General features: G+C 44.5%; 2 protein-coding genes across 5 annotated transcripts in view; one reads left to right on the plus strand and one right to left on the minus strand.

Moving 5' to 3' along the window:
- opcml (opioid binding protein/cell adhesion molecule-like) overlaps positions 1-23,691 on the minus strand; it is a 155,315-nt gene that overhangs the window by 76,908 nt on the left and 54,716 nt on the right. The window contains exon 2 of one of the 2 annotated variants that reach the window (XM_057054320.1): positions 17,599-17,674. In XM_057054320.1, the coding sequence (XP_056910300.1) occupies positions 17,599-17,674 (76 nt within the window). Of the gene's footprint in view, positions 1-17,598; positions 18,221-23,691 lie in introns of those variants that run through there. The other variant, XM_057054319.1, reaches the window with a different exon arrangement.
- Positions 8,817-12,046, plus strand: LOC130537472 (uncharacterized). 3 transcript variants are annotated; one of them, XM_057054318.1, is made up of 3 exons: positions 8,817-10,319; positions 10,476-10,511; positions 11,040-12,046. In XM_057054318.1, the coding sequence occupies exons 1-3, from the start codon at positions 9,561-9,563 to the stop codon at positions 11,334-11,336; spliced, it is 1,092 nt and encodes a 363-aa protein (XP_056910298.1). In that variant the 5' UTR covers positions 8,817-9,560; the 3' UTR covers positions 11,337-12,046. The 3 variants fall into 3 exon arrangements, 1 of the variants encoding a protein (XP_056910298.1); XR_008953629.1 differs by lacking the exons at positions 8,817-10,319; positions 11,040-12,046 and adding an exon at positions 10,735-10,804 and having other exon boundaries at positions 10,396-10,511; XR_008953630.1 differs by lacking the exons at positions 8,817-10,319; positions 11,040-12,046 and adding an exon at positions 10,892-11,033 and having other exon boundaries at positions 10,444-10,511.

Below are 23,691 nucleotides of genomic sequence, written 5' to 3' on the forward strand. Positions count from 1 at the left end.
AACATTATAATAACTCCTTTTTTAGATAACATGATGAACCACCGCCATCACTGAATCCATCTGCTTTGTTTTGAATGACAAACGTTAAGATCGTTTGTAATTGCAGACTCAAGGCAAACGCCGAATAAATGAAATGACGTGGAAAAAGCCACTTAGGCTTTGTACAAAACCTCTGCACAATTACTGTAGAAGACAGTCTGAAAGCATCTGAGCAAATATCAGGATCAGGCAGCCGGGCAGCCTGCGCAAACAGGCGGTGAAAGTGAAGTTAAAAGAAAGAACTTCAACAACTAAAATAAATAAATACATTTTCCACTTTATAAGGTGAGTGTGTACATATAGACACCATTGTTCTGGATGCTGGAATTCAACATAAAAGTTCAGTTAGAATTTAGTGCATTTCTGTCTATCTGTTTTTTACTATATCATGCTTGAAAGAGATAGCTGCGATCGGATTTTTCATTGGGAGTTTAAATTCTTCTGGGCTAATTAAAAAGGATGTGATATGTTTCATGTTTCATTCCTGAATAGTTGAAATCTCTGCACCTTCCTCCAGGAGCTGCCAGGATCCTGATTGTTGTCTGAAACCGCTTACTCGGGGGTCAGGAAAAGCAGATAGTCTTGATTGGAATAGACATTAGATCACGTCGAATTCTGTCATCTAGGACGAGGCTTGATTCTCTTTGCTTTGCTCCAGTTTAATTATGCATAATTTCACCATCTATCATTGTGTCATCTTTCTGTCTCACAACAGTAGCTACATTAATGCAGGGTCCTCGACGTAAAATAAAAAAGGAAACTAGCTTTGGGAAACTGAAAGGGTATCAACATTTTATAGAATCTCATTTCCTCGGGCGGATCATTTGTGAAGCTTGAAGCCTGAATGATAAATCCTCAGAACTCTTTGCTTTTCACAGGGACGTATAGAATACATCTTTAGACTCAGCTCGGTGATCTTAAAGCCTGCGCCCACTAATAATGTATTAGAAGATCACGAATACAGAAGCACGACAACCCTTGTGGAACCTCGACTCTACTGTAAGACTCTCTGGAAGGAGAGGCCCCCCGGATATGCTTTGACCTACATGCATGAATTTTGGTGGGGTGATGAAGGGCCACAAGTGCAAAACAACTGTTCTTGAGTTGTGTTCTGATTCAAACAGGAAGTCCACCGCTTTGAATTGAAACTTCCTTTTCGACCTGATTTCTGTCCTTTAACAAACTCCTTTCAGAAACTTGAGCCGATTGTCTTCCTAGTTGAGCTCCTCGCGCGTCGCCGACGGGCGTGGGGGTGCGAGGGCCCTGTCCACGCTGCTTGCAGCTTTAATTATTGAAGGAGCAGTACGTAAGTTTGGGGCCAAAGCTGGTGTGTGTCATGTCATATCATGTTTTACTAAATTTCTTACAACCTGCTCCCTAAATATTCTCACCTTCTCGTCTTCTTAGCGACAGCAGGTCCACACCGGGATGGGTTGCTAGTTCATCACACGGCCCTATATGAGCATTTGTGGGTTGGGTACCTTGCTCAAGGGCACCTCAGCAGCGCTCTGAAGGTGTTCTGGCACCTTCCTCTACTACCAGAACACCTTGGATGTTTTGTCTGCACCAGGGTTTGAACTGCTTCTCAGCCCAGCTCCCAACAGCCTGAGCTACCATCGCCCACGCTGCCTTAATATTTTCTACCAGAATGTGCAACTTGCTGCATAGTATAAATGATTTAAATGAATGAACGAACAAACTAACACAGCTGCTATTTAACTAATATAGCTGCTTCAAACTACATTAAACAAGGATGTTAAAGAACTGTGTCCAATGGAAGGAAGAAAATTGGGTTTTGCTTTACTTACAATGTGCTCAAATGGAAAAAGAATAAATTGCCATCAAATCTAAATAAATGAACTGCTTTTTGTCTATCTTCCAAGATCCAAAGGGACTTAACTTGAAGTTGAAAATGTTCCGCTGTCTGTATGGTTCAAATTCATCGCCAATCAAAATGGGATTGAGCCTTTAAACAGATTCCCCCAATCATCATTCAGAAGACCAGAGTCTAGCCACACCCACTGCTGTCAGTCAACGGACCAGTGGGTGGGGCTTAAGTCTGATTAAAAGCTGAATCTGCCAATCGTCATTCAGAAGACCAGACTCTAGCCACACCCACTGCTACAAGTCAATGGACCAGTGGGTGGGGCTTGAGTCTGATTAAAAGCTGAATCTGCCAATCATCATTCAGAAGACCAGACTCTAGCCACACCCACTGCTGCAGATGCTTGGTGGGCGGGACAAAATACCTAATTAGCCTCCGGTTTCACTATAGTGAATAAATGGTCCTCTGCTGTCTCATTTAAATCCACGCACACTTGCTTTAAAAGGTTTAATGACTGATATGCTACAGGAGAAGAAAATAGCATCAGTTATTTAATTTATATGTCAGAATTTCATCAAAGATATTAATAGTATTCCACAGGGGTCGATGACTGGACCAGTTTGCGCTTTACAAAAAGGACTCTGGTGTCACTTAGATAAATCTGATTATCACATATATCAAGACAACCCGTTACTAATGTCCTCAGTCTGTGACCCATCAAAAGTAAAAATACTATTTATTTTTTTTTTTTTCTGGAAAACCATAGCAGCAAGCATTGCCCCCATCACCACCCCATTTTTTCCCCCTGTATTTTATCTATCAAGAAAAGATAATCCAGCCTGTCTCCCAGGAAGTAGGTACATAGAATCTGCATGGCCAAGATAAGCCTTTTGAAACCATGTGGGTAGGTATTCTATTTTATATTGCACGATAAACAAAACTAAATAAAACACAAAAACTTTATTTGTGATTATCTAGTTAAAACATGCATTCAAGAGCCTAATAAGGTTATGGCCTGACAGCCAAGAGTGTCGGTAGTAAAGGTTAGGGTGTACCCAGAGAAATTAATTAGATGTTGCCAGGCTTAGGGGCTTATTATTTTGACCAGGTTCTCTTCTTCCCACATGCTAAGAGCTAAAGGTTAATCAATTTGAGAAGCATCAGGAGCTCCCAGTAAGCACTGGAAACTAGCAGTATCCCAAGTATCGATATCCTGGTATGTCTGAAATACCAACCACTCCACAATTTAAGGAATTTTCTATTTCGTACTTTCTCCAAGTCAGTAAAACAGGAAAAAAAATAAATACTGCATGTAAAAGATTTCAGCAACGCATGTCATCAAGGTTTAGCCTCTCTGCTCATTCTCTGGAAGCATTCAGCCCACACATTAGCTAATCAACTACCAATCATCACATATAAAGATGCTGTTTTGCTGGCTGCTGAATATTAAACTACATCTCATTGAAACATAAAACAGGGGTTTTCAAACTATAAAAATGTAAACCTTCCTATAAAGAATGCAAAATACAAGGGTGTTGGACTTTGCAGCTATTATATATATTTTCTTCTAATATATATCTTTGACAGCAGATGCAATGTTGGGTTTACCTTAGCATCCATTCAACTTCCTTTGGGCATCGAACTTGTGGGCGTAGAGGGTGAAAAGAGACTTTGGAGTTAACGTGCTCTCATACTGTTATCGAAGCCTGTACACAAAAATCCAAACTTTTAAAAACCATGCCAGTCATTTTTGCACTTTCGGCACAGCTCGGTGTCTGTTTTTTTTTTTTTTTTTTCTTTAACCGAAGGCTCGTTAAATATAAATATATAAATGCATATGGCTATTTTTTTTCTGCCACTCCCTCCAGTCGGAGGCGCGCTTCAGAGTGTTAATCGGAAGGCACTGTGAGCTGTGGTGGTGTTGCACAACAGGAAATCAACAGACAACACGCCAATAGAATACATTAAAGTGAACTAAAAACGAGAGCCTGCTTCCACACTACAAAGCAATTATTTCATTTGCCTTCAACACTGACTCAAATTCACAAATTTCTTACCACAACACAAAACTCTATTTCTGCTTCTCACAGACACAGTAAACACACTGAGTAATGACCGTGTTCTGCAGTTTGACAGCAGCTAGGTTTTCCATCTCAGAATGCCGTCCCTCCTGTGATTTGATCTATTTTTACATATCTGTATCGCCGAATTTCTTTAAGAACATCAAACAAAATATAATGGAAGACCCAAACATGCAAATCAAGTAAGAAACAGTAGGGAGCCTTCCTCAGTGTTAGAACATGGCCTTTTTGTTAATAGATTCAGGATTAGCAAGTATACCAAATTTAGCTCAAATCTATGCACAGTTTACTTATGTGTCATATTATTGAGAACATTTACATAACTCCGCCCTAGTAATGAAGAAAATAACTGGCAGAAAATGTCACAAATGCATTTCCAAATACTTTCAAAGGTGCTATGAAAACAACCATTATGTAAAAACAGAACAAACAAGCAGTGGTGAACCTTCCAAGACCTTTAACCAGAATTCATCTGAAAGCCCATTAATAACACTCTAAGAGATGGAAAAACAGCGTTGTGAAAACAGCGTTGTGAAAACAGCGGGCCGCCGCTGATGATTGCAAGTCAATAAATAAATTGTTCACTAATTAATATAAGCCAGACAGCAGACACCACAGAAAAATGAGAACAAGATGAACAATCAGTGTCCAGAGGTTTGGAGAAGGGGACAGTTTACTGCCTGAAATGGTGGTTGCAAAAAATAAAATGGAGGGGGAAAAAAGCCTGGGACGACTTATATACTTATATATCAAACTTACATACGACAGCCTTTCTATTGATATTAAATGACGCAAAGTAAAACCAAACTTTCATGATTCTCCAAACCCAGAACGAGAACAGGAATCCCAAATATGATTAACAGAGCAGTAATCAATGTGAAGCAAATCAAATCACTGCTCTCGGCAGTTTCAGCCACTTATTTGTCTAATGTGGTATGACAATTTTTCCCAGCTGACTCACAGTTGGCTCCATCTGCATTAATGAGCACCATCGGCTGGCAGGCTGAGGCAGATTCCCTCCTCCTGCCTCGTCCTCACGCTGAAATCTGTGAGCAATAATAAATCAAGGCCACTTATCGATTTCAACACGCCTAACCCATCCACGGCGAAGCTACGTGCGTTCAACTTTAATATCAATCAGGGTGTCGGGGAGTGGGGAGTGAAATACACTGGAATGCTGCATTTGCCTAAATGGATGTCTTAGAATCCCAAAAGGAACTCAGTCACTTGTAGACTTTATGGTTCACATTATAGTTATTCTTGTTATTTATCAGGGGATCAACACATCTTTTTCTCTATCATCTGCAACAAGGATTCAGTCTGTGCAGTTGCCAGCATGTTTATCAGTTTATCCAAATAAACCGGTGTTGGTTCTGTCTGGTGTCCAGAGATCTCTGAGTAATACAAGGGGCAGACTGGGGCATCACACAGGCTCCTACAGTACTAGACAAGCGGCTAATCTAAAGATAATTACTGCGCTATTTGCTGTATGAAAGACATAATGGAAGGATTTTTATATTATGCTCAGCTCGTAAGCTAATTCTGGCAGCCAAGTCCCATCAACAGCCATATTTAATGTTTTGTATTAGCAGCTGATTGCCTGCACTGAACACATTTCAAAAACGATGAACCGACAACAGTTTCAGATCACGTCTTCTTGTACTGTAACACTTCTGTAAGTGTGGACTTTTGCTCTGCAGCAGTGTCTTTAAGGAGCAGAAGTTAACGCTTTCCTCGGCATGTTCCTTCATTAAAAGGCCAACGGCAGAGAGCCAGGACCTGACGAGAGGAGGGGGAGCCAGGAACGCTTCCTGCTCACAGGGGCCCAGTGTTGACAGACGGTTCGGAGACATCTCATTCCAGAAATGACAGTGTTCTCCACTGATATGAACAGAGACGGCACATGATCTCAAAAGCTCCTTTAAGACCCACCAGAGGTGGTTCCCCTCATGTAGCTTCTTTAAAAGTACCAGTTTTTCGATCCTTTTATAATCTGTTGTGCATGCAACACATCTTGGTGTCCAAGTGTAGGACACAAAAGCCCAAAATGTCCTGGAAGCTGCGTCTTCAGTGCATCGATGTGCCCTAATGCTTATTTCTATTTATGGCACCAACCAGCGAGCAACTGGAGGGAAAGTTGCCCCAACTCGGCCACAGAGTTGTTGGAAACTAGACAGAGCGTCGGAGTGTCTGACTGGTACTTATTCCATTCACGATGAGGTCACTTTGAACAAACCAGTATACTTTGAGAGGTATGCTGTTATTTCCTGTATGCAGCCAACAAGCTGGCTAGCCTTGCTTCAATTTGAATTTTGCATATTGTAATTTGTCCAGATTTTGACTCCGACTAACCAAAAAAAACATCCTAATTTCTGGTCTTTCTGGTAAGACAGGATAAAAGAGCCAAAAGCACAAAACAAAAATTTAGGTGAAGAGAGAGAGTGTGTGTGAGTGTGTGTACGTGTACGTGTGTTCATATGCCATTACGTCAGCAGTTTCACACACTGTCCAGGGATTAATTTTTTGCAGTGGACATGCTCCTCCACAAAAGTACCGGCTCCTAAAAGCGAGTAGCATAGCGTAGCGTAGCATCACATAGAGTAGAGGAAAGCCAATACTGTCAGTGGAAAGGCGCCATAAGTGCTAACTTTGACATCAGTGTTTGAATGTGAGCTGCAGGGTCACTGCAAGTGAGGTGAGTAGTCAAAGAAGCTTTGTCATAAAAAGCGCTGTTTAAATAAGACTTTTGCATCAATGACACTGGGTCAAAACTCTTTTTATACCATATTAAGACCGTAACCAGCTTTTTATTATACCACTCACGTCTCTGAAAAGAGAAACTCAATATTTTGTCCACAGAATTTCAGATATACTCAGAAACACAGGTAATCAAGTGATAGACATTGTAATAAAATCTCGTCAGAATCTCGTGATTGCAGATGAATTAGTTCATACAAGGTAGAAGAACACGCTGGTCCTCCTCCAGTGCCTTGATGTGGTTGGGATTGTCCCAGAAATAGGCCACCGAACCAGAAAATAAATGGTTTTACTTTTTTTTAGCATTGAACAGGCACATCATGAGTATGTGTTTGATGAAAGGATAATTCTGCTGACTAGTTAGTTATTGTGAGAGCACAAAAGTCCCAAAAAATCCTCAAATGGACCAAAGAAAATTGCAGCGATGACTGAAATTACGCGCACAATGAAATGATGACAAATAATGTACAAAGAAGTAGATCGGCAACGAACACGCTGTGGATCCAGGGAAATTCAAAGTGAATTACATGAAATGGCTGCACGGGTGTAAACAATGCATGATTGATTAGGACACACAGCAGTCGGGGCAAATAAGAGTCTTACGACACAAAACTAGAGTATGTTTGTTTCATGATAACACTCATAATTACAGTGATGCCTTCAACACAACAGCCGACACTGGGAAGTTTAGTAATCAAGCAAAGTTAGTAATCAATTAACCAGTAACTCTCTTAGCACACAACATTAGAATGATTACGATTCCAGCCATGCTTCATCTTGCAGCTAAGATGCTGTTTGGATATAAGAACATTAATTAATGCCTGTCACCATCATTTCTTTACCTGTGCTTGCAGATAATAAGGCAGGAATGTAGCAAGGCTACACCTGCATATTTATATTACTTTGCACCTTGCTTTGGCTCTACTGTAAAATCCTTTGACTTTTTGGATGTCACATTAGTATAATTAAAGGGATTAAGGAACGAATGATGTCTTCATCTCGTGTTTAGAGAACATAACAGCATTTAATTAATAGCAATGCGCTCATCATAACAGTCATGTGAAACTAAGTGGGCTACAACTCTTCCAATCTATTTCTGCACAAGATACTGTTGTTATTCATACCGCTGAAGATCAAGCCAACTTGCTCAAGGTCACACCAGCCTCAGAAAGAGGATAGAAGGGGGATTTAAGTGAGTTTGAAGATGGCAGGGTTGTTGATATTTCACAAACTGCTGATCTACTGGGATTTTCACCCACAACCATCTGCAGGGTCCAAAAAAGATGACAAAAAGGCAAAAGTAGCTCCAATAACCACTGGTTCCAACCAAGGACTGAAGAACACCATGTGTGAAGGACCAACACGTGGAACCTTGAAGGAGATGAGCTACAGCAGCAGGAAACCACACCAGGGCCACTCCTGCTAGCTAACAACAGGGAAATGAGGCTACATGTGGCCCAGGGGAGATATGTTCTTGGCCCACTTTGGGCCCCTCAGGACCAGTTGAGCATCGTTTAAACTCTGCAGCCCACCGTACTCCAGTGGCCTCTGCAGGCCCCAGAACTCCACCAATAGATCCAACCCAATCTCACCACAGATGTGCAGCCAATAAATCTGCAGCAGCGATGCTGTCATGTCAGCATGGAACAAAATCTCAGAAATATTTCTAGCACCTCGTTGAAAGTGTGACAGAGGAGGCTCTGAGGTTGAAGGTGTGAAAGAAGCAGAGTGTGAAAATGGCATGAAAGTGTCATTGGATTAGTGTTAATGATATCAGAGCGGTGCATCCACATGTTTAGACACACGAGGGTGGTGACAGCCTGTAATTAATGTCTGAGACATGGGGGAGTGGCCAAGACTGCGCACACCACAGAGGCCGCTGTTATTAAAAATCAATGACGATCTCACTGATCTACAACAACATCAAACCTGGAGAACCAATTAATGTAAAACTGGGGGAAAATGATGGATGGATGGATGGATGGATGGATGGATGGATGGATGGATGGATGATGGATGGATGGATGGATGGAGGGAGGGAGGGAGGGACGGAGGGAGGGAGGGAGGGAGGGAGGGATGGATTCAGTGCCAATGGTGACCAGTGGTGACCAGAACCTTGGGTTACACCATCTCCATCTCAAACTCCCTCAGATGAGCTGAGACTAAGATTGTGACGAACCCTCAGGCCTCCAGGCCTCTGTGGGAGGGCCTGACCTCCACCTAGCTGCATTTAATCATTTTCAACGTTCATATTCAAAGAGCCTTAAGAGGAAAAACAACAACCTGGGTTTGTTTTCCTTACAAAAAGCTGTTGTTCGAATGAGAAAATCCTGAAAAAGAAATTGAAGGAGTCTCATTAACCCTGGGCCCTCAGGCCTGTCTTTGTGAGCTGCAGCCTCCTGCTCCTGATATCATCTGCATTTGTCCATCATAACTTATCAGCGTGGTTTCATTAGAGAAGTTCTCAGCCTAACCCAGCCGAGCCACGACGTACGGAGAGCATAAAGGCAAAGCACTTCAACTCTGACCCAGTTCCGAGTCATTTTCTACAATCAAGTTGACGTATGTGAAATACCTCTTCATCATCAGCACTTGGAACAGCTCGGATCCTTTCTAACTGAATGAGGACGTCACATTATGACAAGCAGCGACTTGATCCGTTCCAGAGTAAAGAAATGTCCCTCAAGCACAACAAATCATCAAGACATGAGAGAAATTAGTTCTGACTGACTGATAATGATAAAAAAAAACAGTCTGGGGTTGATTGTAATTGTTGAGCTCTGGGCTTTCAAACCCCGGATCTGAGGGAAATCTCTCTGGAAATAAAAGGCAGAATCTCCCGAGCAGGCTCCAGCTAAATGTCAGACCTTGGTGTTATTGAGCCGGACTGGAACGCAGCCATCCCAGCCAGTGCTCCCAGTGCACTTCTCCAGCGATCGGCGCCGTGGGCAACAAGTGCAGGGTGGCAATACGGGAGCAGTGAAAACACAGCAATGCCCACCTGCACCTGTTGTTGGGGTCCAGGGTTGTGTCTGGTTTTTCCTGCAGGGGGCGTGGTGGAGCAGCTGGCACTGTGGGCAGGCGCACCTGTTGGCAATTGTCATCTGGCCACCTATTTAGCCTGCCTAGCTGCGCCGGAGTGTTGTGTTGCTTTTGTGTTCTGTCCCGCTTGTTTCCCGGCACGTTTGAGGTCTTCATGCTGTCTGCTGGATCGGAGAGCGTGCCGAACCCGACTCCCGAGTTCTCTGCAGTCCTGGAGAACTGCTTCTGTTCCCCAGTTCTCTGCAGTCCAGGAGGACTGCTTCTGTTCCAGGACTCACCCTTGCTCCCTGCAGTCTTGGAGAACTGCTTCTGTTCCCAAGTTCTCTGCAGTTCTGGAGGACTGCTTCTGCTCCCGAGTTCTCTGCAGTCCGGGAGGACTGCTTCTGTTCCCGAGTTATCTGCAGTCCTGGAGGACTGCTTCTGTTCCGAGTTCTCTGCAGTCCGGAGGACTGCTTCTGTTCCCGAGTTCTCTGCAGTCCGGGAGACTGCTTCTGTTCCCGAGTTCTCGGCAGTTCTGGAGGACTGCTTCTGTTCCCGAGTTCTCTGCAGTCCTGGAGGACTGCTTCTGTTCCCGAGTTCTCTGCTGTCCTGGAGGACTGCTTCTGTTCCCGAGTTCTCTGCAGTCCTGGAGACTGCTTCTGTTCCGAGTTATCTGCAGTTCTGGAGGACTGCTTCTGTTCCAGGACTCACCCTTGCTCCCTGCAGTCCTGGAGGACTGCTTCTGTTCCGAGTTCTCTGCAGTCCTGGAGGACTGCTTCTGTTCCCGAGTTCTCTGCAGTCCGGGAGGACTGCTTCTGTTCCCGAGTTCTCTGCAGTTCTGGAGGACTGCTTCTGTTCCCGAGTTCTCTGCAGTCCTGGAGGACTGCTTCTGTTCCCGAGTTCTCTGCTGTCCTGGAGGACTGCTTCTGTTCCCGAGTTCTCTGCAGTCCTGGGGAACTGCTTCTGTTCCCGAGTTCTCTGCAGTCCTGGAGGACTGCTTCTGTTCCCGAGTTCTCTGCAGTCCTGGAGGACTGCTTCTGTTCCGAGTTCTCTGCAGTTCTGGAGGACTGCTTCTGTTCCAGGACTCACCCTTGCTCCCTGCAGTCCTGGAGGACTGCTTCATTTCTCGAGTTCTCTGCAGTGCTGGAGGACTGCTTCTGTTCCCGAGTTCTCTGCAGTCCGGGAGAACTGCTTCTGTTCCCGAGTTCTCTGCAGTTCTGGAGAACTGCTTCTGTTCCTGAGTTCTCTGCAGTCCTGGAGAACTGCTTCTGTTCCCGAGTTCTCTGGTGTCTTGCAGAACTGCTTCTGTTCCCGAGTTCTCTGCAATCCTGGAGGACTGCTTCTGCCTTCTGTGTCTCCATGGCGCGTTCGAGGTCTTCATGCCGTCTGCTGGGCCGGTGAGCGTGCCGAGTCGGACTCCTGAGTTCTCTGCAGTCCAGGAGGACTGCCTCTGTCTTCCTTGTGTTGTTTCCCCTCCCCTCCCGTCAATAAAACTCATTTTGGACCCTCTTACCACCGGGTTCTGTCTAAAACCTGAACTCGTAACACCTGTGTCTTCATGTCCGGGGACGGCTCAGCTGGAACGGCTTTTGGAGCAAATTAAAGTGATTTGAATTTTACCGGTGTTGAGAGGAGCTTGTCGTCGGTAAATCGGTTACATTTAGGAGTTTTGCTCCATAACTGTTGGCGGCTGATCAAAACCGATTTGGTCGTCTGACTTCGGTTTAGTTCTGCTTTTATTCTCTCCAAAATAAGACAAACATTTCCACGGCCGTCACGACACAAGAAAGATGTTAAGAGAAAACTGCGAGACGTGTGCTGAGGACTGTGGGAGGGAATCTGAACGCAGCTGTCAAGGGTGTTCAAATCGATCTGCTCTGAGATGGAAGGCTGAGCTGAAGGTGGTCACAAACTCGTCCCCATTGTCCCCCCCCCCCCCCCCCCCCCCCCCCCATTAAAACTCTCTGGTATTGGAGAGTTTAACAGTAGAGCAAATAAATTCATTTTAGACTCACTTGGTTTCTCACTTAAGATACTCAATTGTTCAGAAATAAATGAGTAAATAAAATTAGAGGACAAAATGACTTGTTAAAGCACTACTCAGCTTCCACAGTACATTAGTCTTATCCATTTTAGTGGGACTAATTGGAGACTGACAATGAAAGATAAACAGCATTAATCTGTGTAATTAGGCTGAGCCAAAATGACTTCCATCCACCTGGAACTAGGACCCTGGAGCCAGGCGCCGCGGAATCTAACTACCAAATTCGTCAATGACTTGAACTACCTTAGAAAAACATAAGAAAAGCCTTATTTTCTGAAATGCAGTGAACACGTCCTTCGACTGGACATTCGTTAGACAACGAGAAGACGTCTCAGGAGGACAAAAAGGGTGCAGAGCATTTTGTGTCTCCCTGCAGGAGGTGGTCATACTGGTGGTTCATGCTGGACATTAATTGAGGAATTGGACACAGTCCTGCTGTGGCTGCACCTTTCCAGAGACAGTCCTGCCATTAGCAGCCACTTTGCTCTCCAGTAAGGCTTTTAAGACCAGCGCAGGGACTGTGCCAAAGGTCAGCCACACATCGGCTCAGCTCTCCTGGGTGCTAATCTGTCCGCCTGTGGGACAAATGACAAGGAGCCAAATGATAACAGGCTGTCAGTGACACAGCAGAGAAGCCTGGGACACCCAGCTTAACAGTGGACGCGAAGACTTAAAAACCCGTCTAAGCAGAAGAATAGCTGCCTTTTCTCCCGCCGAACAACCAGCGGATCATCGCTTGCTACCGTCCACCTTCGGCGTCCTCTCGCACTCTCATTTAGGAGCAGTTGAAGGTGGAATTGTGATCGTAATAGAATTCAGCGCTGGCTTGAATGCCTGATGTTGAAGGTCGACGCGCGACTGAAGAAGCTTCCAGCAGTTCCCTGATGCGCGTCAACAATCAGTCCAGGTATTCAAGAGCAACTCAGCCGGCAAGTAAAAAAAACTATTTAGGAGCAAAAGTGCAGACTATGGGATGCGTGATGCTCTGGCGTCTGCTGCCACATATGCTCAAGCACTTCAGTTGTTATATTACATCCAGACTGTCAACATCTGTCAACTCAAATGAACACGTATAGGCTAGGACTGAACTCCACGTTAGCAACACGGCACATATTTAATAATAAAAACCCGACGGAACACAGAGGAACCAGACTTTACTTTACCAGATTCAGCTTTCTTTCTCTCGCGAAATGATCATCGATGAAATGATGCAAAGGGGAAAGGCAGCGCAAGCCAGAGGAGCCACCACATGCCATGACAGTGGCCTATGTGGGATAGCAAAAAAGCTCATTAAAGCTGTGAGCTTTAATGGGGGTATCATAAAAGTGAGGAAGGTTGTCTTTGTTAAAAGACTGGAAAAACTAAACACAGCCGGTGATGTTTCGGTTCTAGCTCTGGAATCCACCGTCCATCAATTAGTAAGAAGAGAGAAATGTTACCGTCCTGATTTTTAACTCAGTTTTCTGACCTTTTACTATCCAGCCGGGCTGATAATAACGCAACGGGCAGTTTTAGAGATTTATTTTAAAACAAAAACCTTTACAGGCTTTTTCCACACTTTTCCCACTCATTCTTATTTTTCAAATCGTTTTGTCTCCTATTTCACTTTATTCTGTCACCTCTGTGTGTCCCTGCAGGCAGAAATAGTGATGAGACAAACGGGAAAAACAAGTGTGACTTTAATTCTTGGGGGTTTTCTGTCATTACCTTGGCATTTCTGTCACATTTCTGGGACACTTGCTTCATTTTTATTGTTTCCTTTTAAAACTGATGAACAACATCAGAATAGGTTGTATTAGTGCACTAAGAAGGACTCGGAGCTCATTTTAACAGCAGTCAAAATGGCAGCTGAGGTAAATACAGCTAATAAGAGCAGAACTAATAAGGTTCTGCTCCTCAGCAACGAACCGGAAACAGGAAATTTGGTTGCTGGGAAAAAGATTCTGACAAAATTCTAAACTCAAAGAGGTAGTGTTGTTTTCTAGATAAGAGAACAAGGAGCTGTGGTAGAGGAACAGAAGGCCTTGATCCTGCAGAAATGCTAACACCTGAATTTATAATTCAAAATCATTTCCATGACTGCGCTCGGAGGCTAGTGGCGCTTGTCCTTGACTGGTTGGTGTCAAGACACTGTATGTTACAAACAATATAAAAGGTTTATTTTCTGCAGCTTTCGGTCAGAGGTCAAGGTTCAGGGTTGAGGACGGCCAACTGCCAATCAGCTGTTAGCTAGCGGAGCTGGCAAATGATTTACTGAATGGTCAGAAGGACAAACCTCAGGCCGGAGCCACCAGAAGAAGCTACTAAGAATGTCATTATCATCAAATAAGTTCTGTAGTTATGGGGGGAAAAGAAAATGATTCATAAAACCGTCATGTTACACAATAAACCTAACCAGAGCGTTTCTGCCTGACCTAAACATACTCAAGATTCACATGCTAACTTTACATTTAGTTCTGCTCTGTGCGTCCGTCCCTGCCTACACATTCAGAAATAGTGCGATGTTCAGGATCGATCGCGACTAGAACAACAGCAGCAGATCTGCAACCATAAAGCAGCTTTCAGGGAATCCACACGGACTGTTTTCTTTTCTCTTTTCCTGGCACGTTGTGCAGCAGCGCCACTTAACCTGCATCTAATTCACTGACACCCACTCTGAGGAACGTTCACTATTTCCCCCATTTAAGCTAATTGGAAACCAATATTTGTTACAAGTGCCACATTGATGAAAGCACTGGCGACGTTCCAGCCTAAAACAATCAATTATTCCGAACAATCACAGGAGGTCAGTATATAAATGAAACTGTCGCTACCAGAAAACCCCACTCTGAAAACAAACTGGAATTGACTTCTTTTTCTTCTTTTGTTGAACTCGGACCTTTAATCATTTTTGCTCGGTGACATGCGTCTGTGCACAATATGGAGGAAGAATGTGACTAAATTTCAGCCACTTGCATGTTTACTGTTGCCTATCATTGTCTCTCGTGTAATCGTGTAGAAGAATAACAGATATTTTTTTTCTGTGCGAAGGAATTAATTAGGAGCAGCGTCGGCTTTCGTACATCACCCATTATTTTCATCACGAGGAAGCAGCTAAAATACAAAACCAAACGAACCGCCGTGACAGATGCTGCGGGCTCGTTGTGGATTAGATGCTGACAGAGTCAAGGCCACCTTTTAATACTTGGGAACTATCTTACTAGCTAGATCAGTACAAATATCACAGTCATCTTTGGGGTTTTGTCTTCCCCACAATAGATCCAAAGGCATGAAAAGAAAGAAATATTTGTGTTTTGGGCAACAAAAAGCAGAAGAATTCCTGATAAATTCTGAAAAATATGAACACCTCAGACACTTTCACATCCACTTCCTGTTAAAGTTGAATTATTTAAGCATGAACATAACATAAAAGGTCTGTATAATGTATAATTTATTACCGTTCTACAAGTAATGTGTGGAGCGTATTTAGGACTTTCTAGGCACCGTTGCTTCACGTGTGTTACATTAAAGGGGACATTCACCCTTTCACATTCACCTCACCTCTCCCCTCCTCACCTCTCCCCTCCTCACCTCTCCTCTCCTCTCCTTTCCTCTCCTCTTCCCTCTCCTCTCCTCTCCTCTCCCCTCCTCACCTCTCCTCTCCTCTTCCCTCTCCTGCTCTCCTCTCCTCTCCCCCTCTCCCCTCCTCTCCTCTCCTCCCCTCCTCTCCTCCCTCACCTCCTCTCCTCTCCTCACCTCTCCTGTCCTCTCCTCTCCTCTCCTCTCCTCTCCTCTCCCCTCTCCTCTCCTCTCCTCCTCTCCTCTCCTCTCCTCTCCTCTCCTTTCCTTTCCTCTCCTCTCCTTTCCTCTCCTTTCCTTTCCTTTCCTTTCCTTTCCTCTCCTCCCTCACCTCCTCTCTTCTCCTCTCCTCTCCTCTTGATGACATCATAGTTGCACACTGACCTCTGACCTGTTCACTTTCTGTTCTTTTCTTCAGCATATCTAATGTATTCACATGTATGATGCATCTGTCTCTTGCGCTCCTCTTTCTCTCCTCCCGCCATGCCTCTGATTTTCTTCCTCCTTGACCCAGACTTTCTGGAAAGCACAAGAGCTGCTGGCCATCAAATGTCCCACCCTCCTGAGCTTGTTCTCTCTGTACTTGACTGCTTGTGTAGGTACCAACAGAATCTCCATCCAGGTCCTTCACACGTGTGCAGATGCCATCATACCCCAAATCCACATGCTGGAACCAGGAAACCGGATAGCATTATGACATTATAGTCTGATTGTAGCTCATTGAGACATGAGCTACTCAGCTTCCTCAGGTCTTGGACGTACAACTATGGAGCACACAATTGTCAGTGTTCACCCACCACGCATTTTCATAAGCAAGGTCAAGATCACGGCGGCTCCACAGCTTATTTCATGACACTTTCAGCGGCTGCTTGGAAGTTCTGTTCAGTGAAGAAGACCTGAAAAAAGGCTGAGGGTGTCGAAGAACGCTACGGAGGATGGGCGCCTACGGGCTAGCACATTCATCTCTTCATCTGTGTCAACGGTCTTCAGGCGGTGCTATCATTTCTGTCCAAACACTTCATCCGGCCGAACTGCGTTGCCAGCCTGAGGCACATGCATGCGTGGCTTTTACAGGGCACGCTCATGGGAGGAGGCTGCAGACAGCACGGCGGCTTTAAAACCCAACAGTGTTCATTTGTAAGTCCAATCAGACCGGAGCGGTGCTAGTAGTGATCCCTGCAGGTGGATGTGAGTATCACACCTGCTCGCGTTAGCACTTTCAGGGTCGGTCGGAGGAATATGCAGGCATATGAACACGGTTGATCAAACTCTCCCTCCTGTGTGTCACACACACGTCTGGCGTGTGTAACACAGCTAATCGGGACCTTGTTTGAACTGCTGGTATTTAAAATGATGAGCCTAAAAGTGCAAATGCATTGGTTTCCTTGTAAGTCACAAGGAAGGCTATTGAATAATTTTATTATCTGATAATTAACACTGAGCTCTAGTACACTAGGTGTGTCTAAGTTTTTTTCTCATTATTACTCAGATAAAGTGGAGCTAAAGGACAGATGGAGAGATTACCTGCTTGTCCTGTCTCACCTTCTGCAGGTGTCATTTACCTCTTTTTTCATGTGTTCTGATACAGAAACATGTAGAGCAGAGTGATGCTATGCTCACGTGCATGCGCACGAGTGTGTATTATCTACGTGCTGTCTTTGTGCCTGCGTGCGTGCATGTGTGGGGAGAGGAGGGGGGCGTATCCTTTATTGGTACCACACCTTTTCTATTCTTGGGGAATGGAAGCGTAAGTGCTGCTGGCTGTTAAAATTAGGTTAGAAAATAATCAACTGAGAAGACTAAATAGTTGTTTTCCACCATGAGACCTTACAACAATCTATCCATCCATCCATCCATCCATGCATCCATCATTTACTTAATGATGCTCTCGCTCCTATCTCAGTGATAACCATGTCAGCTCTCAAAACGTTCCATGAAGTGGAACCAAAACACTGAAGAGGGGGGGCGATAATTGCATTTGTATAATCATATATTGCGATCAATAGGTGCACAGCCTCTCACTAAGTGTCTCAGCTGTGTGCATCCTCAACAGGACATTAACCAGGCGAATCAATAGCGTTCAAGGGCACCGAGCAGAGAGCCTGCGTCCCCCAGTTCTGCTCAATGTTCCGATTGAACTTGGAAATGACAACTGCTGAGGAATTAAACAGACCGTGCGCGCTGCTTCCGTGAAAGCAGCAGCTCCAGGAACACAGTCGGTCCCGATGGCGCACCGGCGGCGCGCTGTGAAGGAAAGACAGTTAAAGACTTACTTTAAGACGGCGCTGTCTCCCTGTCTGACCGTGATGTTGTCCTTTAAAACTGAATCTCCGCTTCGCGCCGGAACTCCTGCAGGTACAAGGAATAACAGTTTAAGTCCCAGGACCACAAGGCATTTCCCAGGCATCGCCAAATCGCCACAAATTCCCATGTTTCTTGTGCTGCTGTTGCTGTTGTTTTTCTTTCTACCGCCGCGCAACTTCCACAGGAAAACTTGAAACAGAAATTCCTTTTCTTGCGTCTTGAAGGCAAATTCCCCACAGAGGCAGCGGCGCCTTCCGGAGCCGCGGACGACCTGGATGCGCTGCAAGTAAACAGGCTTGTGTTCAAATCTGCGCCGTGCGTGAGACAGACGGGTCCCTCTGACCGCTTCAGCCGCTCACTTGGCAAACTGAGTCTGGGTGCGAGCGCAGCTCCGCGATTCTGGAGGGAAACTGCGCACCGTCTTCCGCGCGTCAAACGCTAATGGCTGTGAAATGGATGCTGAGCTGGACGCAGCAGCCAAGTCTCCTTCTGCGAGTCCCCTTTCTTCACTCGGTGCTCCCTGCCTCTCTGGCGGACTATAAGAAGCTGTGAGCAGTCAAAAGGCTGAATTCGCAGCAGTGCTCTGTATCGTTAAGAATCTCTCTCTCTCTCTTTCTCGCTCTGTCTCTCTCTCTCTCCCTCTCTCTCCAGGTAGCATCACTGGCCATATGGTGTCTCTACCGACAGTTCTTCCACCTTCACAGTGGTTAAGTGACCCCCAGTGGCCCCTGAACGGGGTCTTTATCCTGTTTAAAAACCAGACCAGTTCATTTTTGACATAGAGCTTTGTGGATGTGTGAGGATTGTAGTGATTTAGTGTGTCAGGTACTTTCATTTAGGACCTGTACTGTAGAATTTTTGGGCATCTTATTATGGACTGGCCACTACGTGTTCCTCTTCCAGGGAGGCACCGAGCGGCAAGGATATTTAATTTATATTGCACATTTCAAACGTGGTGCTTTACAAAAAAACAGCATGAAAACACTATTTAAGAGCACAAAAGTGTGATTTGCTGTAAAGTTGTTCCGAGAGCAAACAGAGCAAATGAATGATGGGATTTTAAACTGTTGTAAAAGTGTCAGTAATTTACAGAGATTAGAAGTGCTCCTCACTTTATTACCAAAGATAATTCTATTGTTTTCTATGTTAATGAAGGAAATTCGAGTGCTGAGCAATCAAATTCTTTTTTCCTGTCTCACCTGTTTTTGACCCCGCTGCCATTCTGTAAGAACAACCTCTCCCCAAGAGGCCATCGCTAGGAAGCGCGGCAACCGGATAAAGAAAAAGTCCTTTACAACAACATAATTGGGATGGTGTCGCTCTGAAAAGGCTGAGGCAGCGAGACAGGCAGCTGGTGTCCTGGAGAGATCTCCAACACTGAAGAGCACAAAGAGCTGGAAACGAAATGAGATCTGCCCCTCAAACCGGGATGGACAACTTTTTCAGTCTCGGCGTGACTGCCGATGGCTGGGAAGCCAATCACGATTAAATATAGTAGAATATTACTGAGCAGTATTTCATTTCTCTATAACAAACCATCTCAACCCCCAAAAGCATCTTCATCAGATGGACAAACAACTTTACACTTTCAGTGGTATTTAATAAACAATGTAGGTTAGGATGAAACAAAAACCTTTAATGGATATCAATTTACTCTTAAAGGGTGGAAAAACTCTTTATAGATGCTATTTTAAGCCAAGTAAACCTCCTCATAATAGAGGAGCAGAGCGTTCCCACAGCCTAAAGACCCAAAATGCAATTTTTTCCAGATATAGAGTTGCCGATCACAGCCGGAGCCAATAAATGTACGGGTTTATTTAACTGAATGGCGATTATACCCATTCTCGGTCACTAAAAACGTCGGATATCAGTGGGCCGGAAAGAGTTACATGACACAATTCAAGGTCTGGTGTTGAAACGTGTACAGATGTAGTTTGGAAACCAAAGATGTCACTGAAAAGCAGCTCACAAAGTCGTTTTGAGCTTGAGATACTTCAGTCCAATTGACTCTAAATGAAGCTGTTATTTAAAAAAAAAAAAGAACTGTAGTCTCAGAAGAGTCGCACCCAGGTCGCCCAGGTTCACTCGCATTTGAGAATTAATTATCTCGGTTTTGCTTTTACGCAGTCGCGTCAAAGTTACAGAAGAGGATAAATCTCCTCATGTCACCTTCATCAGCAGCATTCTGGATCCACACCTGTTCTCATACTAATTAGGATCATCCGTCAGGGCCAAGAACGTGCAGCATCAGGCGAGTCAGGAAAGACTAGGCTGGGGAGCCTGTTTTTAAAGTCAAATATAAACTTATACCAACTTTAACTGGGTTAAAAGAATCCAGAAGAAGATAAAAGGAAAATGTGCGGTAAATGAAAGCAAACGTCGGAAACACGAGCGGGCAAAGAGAGAAATCACTGTGTCTTGCAGAAATGAAGAGGAGGAATCCGGAGGGTCGATCCTGCTGCTGTTCGGTTCCTTGACACACATCTGTCACTCTCGCAAACTTCCCCCACCGATCGAGCGGAGCCCCATCAAAACAGCGAGGAGGCCTCGGGGTTCCACAGCAAAATAAAAGGAGTCATTCCAAACGTTCACAAAAAGACTGCTATTGCTGCTCCACGGCAACACGGCAACCATTCCAAAGGGTTTCCCTTCCCAGACAGTCTCAGTCCCTCCTGCCATGTTTACCAGGAACAAGACAAACAGATCTGCCTCGAAACCTCTTCAAATCATGAGATCAAATATTAAACGATATTGAAGAGTTCTGTTAGACTAATAAGACAAAATATGCAAAACCTTGACTCATGTCCGATCTCTTTACAGTTTCCTTTCCTCACTGCTAAAAACGTGTGAACATCCACTTATATCCAACTATTTTAGTTCGTGGGAATGAGTAGCATTATTGCCGTTCAGTTCTGGGTCAAATGACCCTGGAATAAATGTGGATTTTTCTTGGCTCTGGCTCCGATCGGCGATGGGAACTGTCGTCAAAAGGGGCGCATGACCACAAATTGAGACCAGACACCAAAGTTCCTTTCCTACCTTGGCCAAGGGGAGTCCCGCTCCGTTACAGACACGTCTGCTGTCCCGGGGACTCTCACTCCACCCCAGAATTGCCTCTTTTATTAAAACAGGCATGATTACATGGCAGGAGGCATTTCTTTAGTCCCATAGTTTGCATCAACTGAGTCACATTGCCCATATTTGACCATATTCAAGCGGCTCTCGGCCTATGCACAGGTGCACAGCCTTGAGAACCCTAACCCAAGCAGATATCACACATTGTTGTTTTGTCCTCCTTCTCACAAACACGCTCACATACAGTTTCCCCAGTCCACTTTACCCCAGTTAATCCTTCTATTATTATTCTATTATTATCTACGAAACTACTCTACTTTTATTGAAATAGCTATAACATAAAATGTGATTCGCTATATTTCACAACAGAACATCCAAAGAGATGTGGGAATTTGCTACCTTTTTCCTCCGATGACGTAACCTCCAACGCATCATCGTAATCTGCCGACTCGGCCATAAATGTCCTCCGTCTGCTCCGTCTGTGTTGAGTTTCTGTGCTTAGAAAGAGACTCTAGAAAAGCAAGTATGCCGCTAGCTTCCATGCTTCCTCCCATGTTGCGTTCCGATCTTTGCTTCCCCTTCTTTTGGGGATGTTTCTGACATCACGAACATGATGACATCCGAAGAGGCTCCAGAAAATCCAGGTTTATTGGCTTGGGAATGGAACCAACCTCCTGTAATTAGCCGGTTTATCCATATTTCGCACACACTGGTTTCACACTTGATTTTTTGATTCTTTGTCCTGCACTTTGAAAGTGATGAAAAGCGAAATGAAGGAAAAGTGCAATGTGGCACACTGAAATTAAATGCAGCGGAGGGCTTCGAATCAATAACACTCCAAATGACATCGAGTTGTTCATTTCATTGAAATGTTCTGCCATTGACCTCTTCATGAAAAGATCAGTCTACCATGCTGGAGACATAAAATGACACAGTCTGAGAGCGTCTTTCACACCAAACTCTGCCACTTCTGTTTCACGCTAGTAATGGCTTTGAGTTGATAGATGCCCCTTAACCTTTGTCAGTGATCGGTGTTTCATTGTTAACGTATTTGACAAACATTCGCGCCTGACGTCGGTGTTTGATGGATCGGGTGGGGAATGAAGTAGCGTTTCCTCGAAGAGCTCAAGCCGCTGATAGTGTGAACTTCACTAAAGTGCACTTTGTTTGCTAATGCGCTCCTGCGCCGTCTGTCCCCAACCACATCTGTATGCACAGGGGCGACTCTGGCCACGAGGGAAGAACACAGCACTTTGCTACTAACAGCAGCACGATGACAGCTTCACAGTCTCCGGAGAGTATAGAACAAATTAATTAGTCTATCTTCACATCAGTTTAGCTCTTTTTAAGATATTGGGATGGCAGATGTCATCAGTAGCGCAGATACAGCAGCAAATGTCGGTCTTGTCTCATCTCCAGTGTTTGCCAGCGTGTGAAATCCCTGATACGGCTTGGAGCCTGTTGTGTTTTCATCAATCCTGCCACACACCGACTTCACGATAAAAGGCCTCCTTTCAATAACAAGCACTAAGTGCATCATACCTCACAGTGCCAATAAGTCAATTACATCTTTTAACTGCTATCAGGTGTTTGAGGGATTTTATTGGCTCTCTCATAACTGTAAAGGAAACCACTTTAGCAACCACAACACAACATTCTTTAATCCAGGCTTTAGATCTCATTCCTTCTCCGTCCAAAACAAACATATGCTTCTGAAACATATTAGTGAAAAATGGTGTGGAAATTATATCGTCAGCATTTCTGCTGGTGTACGGTAACTGTGTGTGCGGCAGTGACGAGAGAGCGTTAGCAACAGCTGCTAATGAACTTATACGCCTTGGGCTTTGGGTCGGCTTCTGATGGAACTTTTCACCTCGTGATTACCCCAATGACTCCTCTGCCTCCCCTTCCGCATGTGTCTCATATATTTGCTTGGGGCCAATCCTAGGAAAACCCCTTAGCCCTCTTACCCTTTTGTCTACCTTGTATAAACACACCCCTAGGCAGTGAGATGCCACTCCATTTCCCCTGCTTCATCACCCTTTTTCCACCATCACTTGCGGTATACCTTGACAATTTCTCTAACCCTTCATTTTGAGTGAATATCTCCGTTTGGCCGTGTAGCTTTTCTCCTTAGCCCCTTTTGGGAATTGGGATTAGCCCTTAGTGTGCTTTTTCCATGTCCTGATTCATTCCTTGGGTTGTTGGTGTCTCCAGCACCTCTGTTTTCAGATTTCTTCAGACCTCTTGGCTATTGGCCTCTGGATGAGTCTGCCTTTGACTGCCTTTACATTCAAGGACACTCAGTTGGAAATGAACTCACTCGTTACCAGTCGGGACACCAACTTGAATCAGGAATCCACTGTTCTTTTAGTTTTACACCCGAATGAATTGGACCCAATATCGCACAGGATGTTTACCATCATTACATTTAGAACCAGCAGATACAATATTCAGCGTACTGTCGCTCTGGCTTCCTGCTGCCTGTAAAACTTAGGTGTTTAAAAGTGCTTGTAAAAAAGTCAGATCTAAAGTTTGCTTGCGTTTAGCTTTTGTTCCCGTTATTGAAGCACGACTAAAGTTTCTGCTCTCAGTACTGCGGCTGATGTTGGATATATGCAAATGAATGCTGGTGGAATGAAGGACCCACTCTTTGATCCCATAATGTAGAAATTTCATGTAAACAGACTTGTTTTTCATGGGCACTGATAATGTCTCCAGAGAGACACCAATGGACTGTCTGCCCTCGCACGCTTGTGTAGGTAAAGACCTTTAGACTCCTAATGGGACTGAATGGCTCGCTGGAATAATCGTACATTTGATTTTATAAAAATCTGTTTTTTGAATATTTAAAGCAGGAAGAGGTCCAAATATTAGATAATTGACGTCTCAGTGGTGACAGGAAACAGACCCCAACAAAACGCCGAAGCTCTTCTCATCAAAAAGGCTCAGTTTAATACATTTGATACATTTTTGTTATTCAGTTT

The sequence above is a fragment of the Takifugu flavidus genome, chromosome 14, assembly GCF_003711565.1.
Source record: "Takifugu flavidus isolate HTHZ2018 chromosome 14, ASM371156v2, whole genome shotgun sequence".
Classification (NCBI taxonomy): Eukaryota; Metazoa; Chordata; class Actinopteri; order Tetraodontiformes; family Tetraodontidae; genus Takifugu; species Takifugu flavidus.

Coding starts and splice junctions, on each gene's coding strand:
- LOC130537472 (XM_057054318.1), top strand. CDS start 9,561: ATGTCAGACCTTGGTGTTATTGAGCCGGACTGGAACGCAGCCATCCCA. Junction 10,320..10,475: donor AGGACTGCTTCTGTTCCCGA/GTTCTCTGCTGT, acceptor TTCTGTTCCGAG/TTCTCTGCAGTCCTGGAGGA. Junction 10,512..11,039: donor AGGACTGCTTCTGTTCCCGA/GTTCTCTGCAGT, acceptor TCTGTTCCCGAG/TTCTCTGCAATCCTGGAGGA.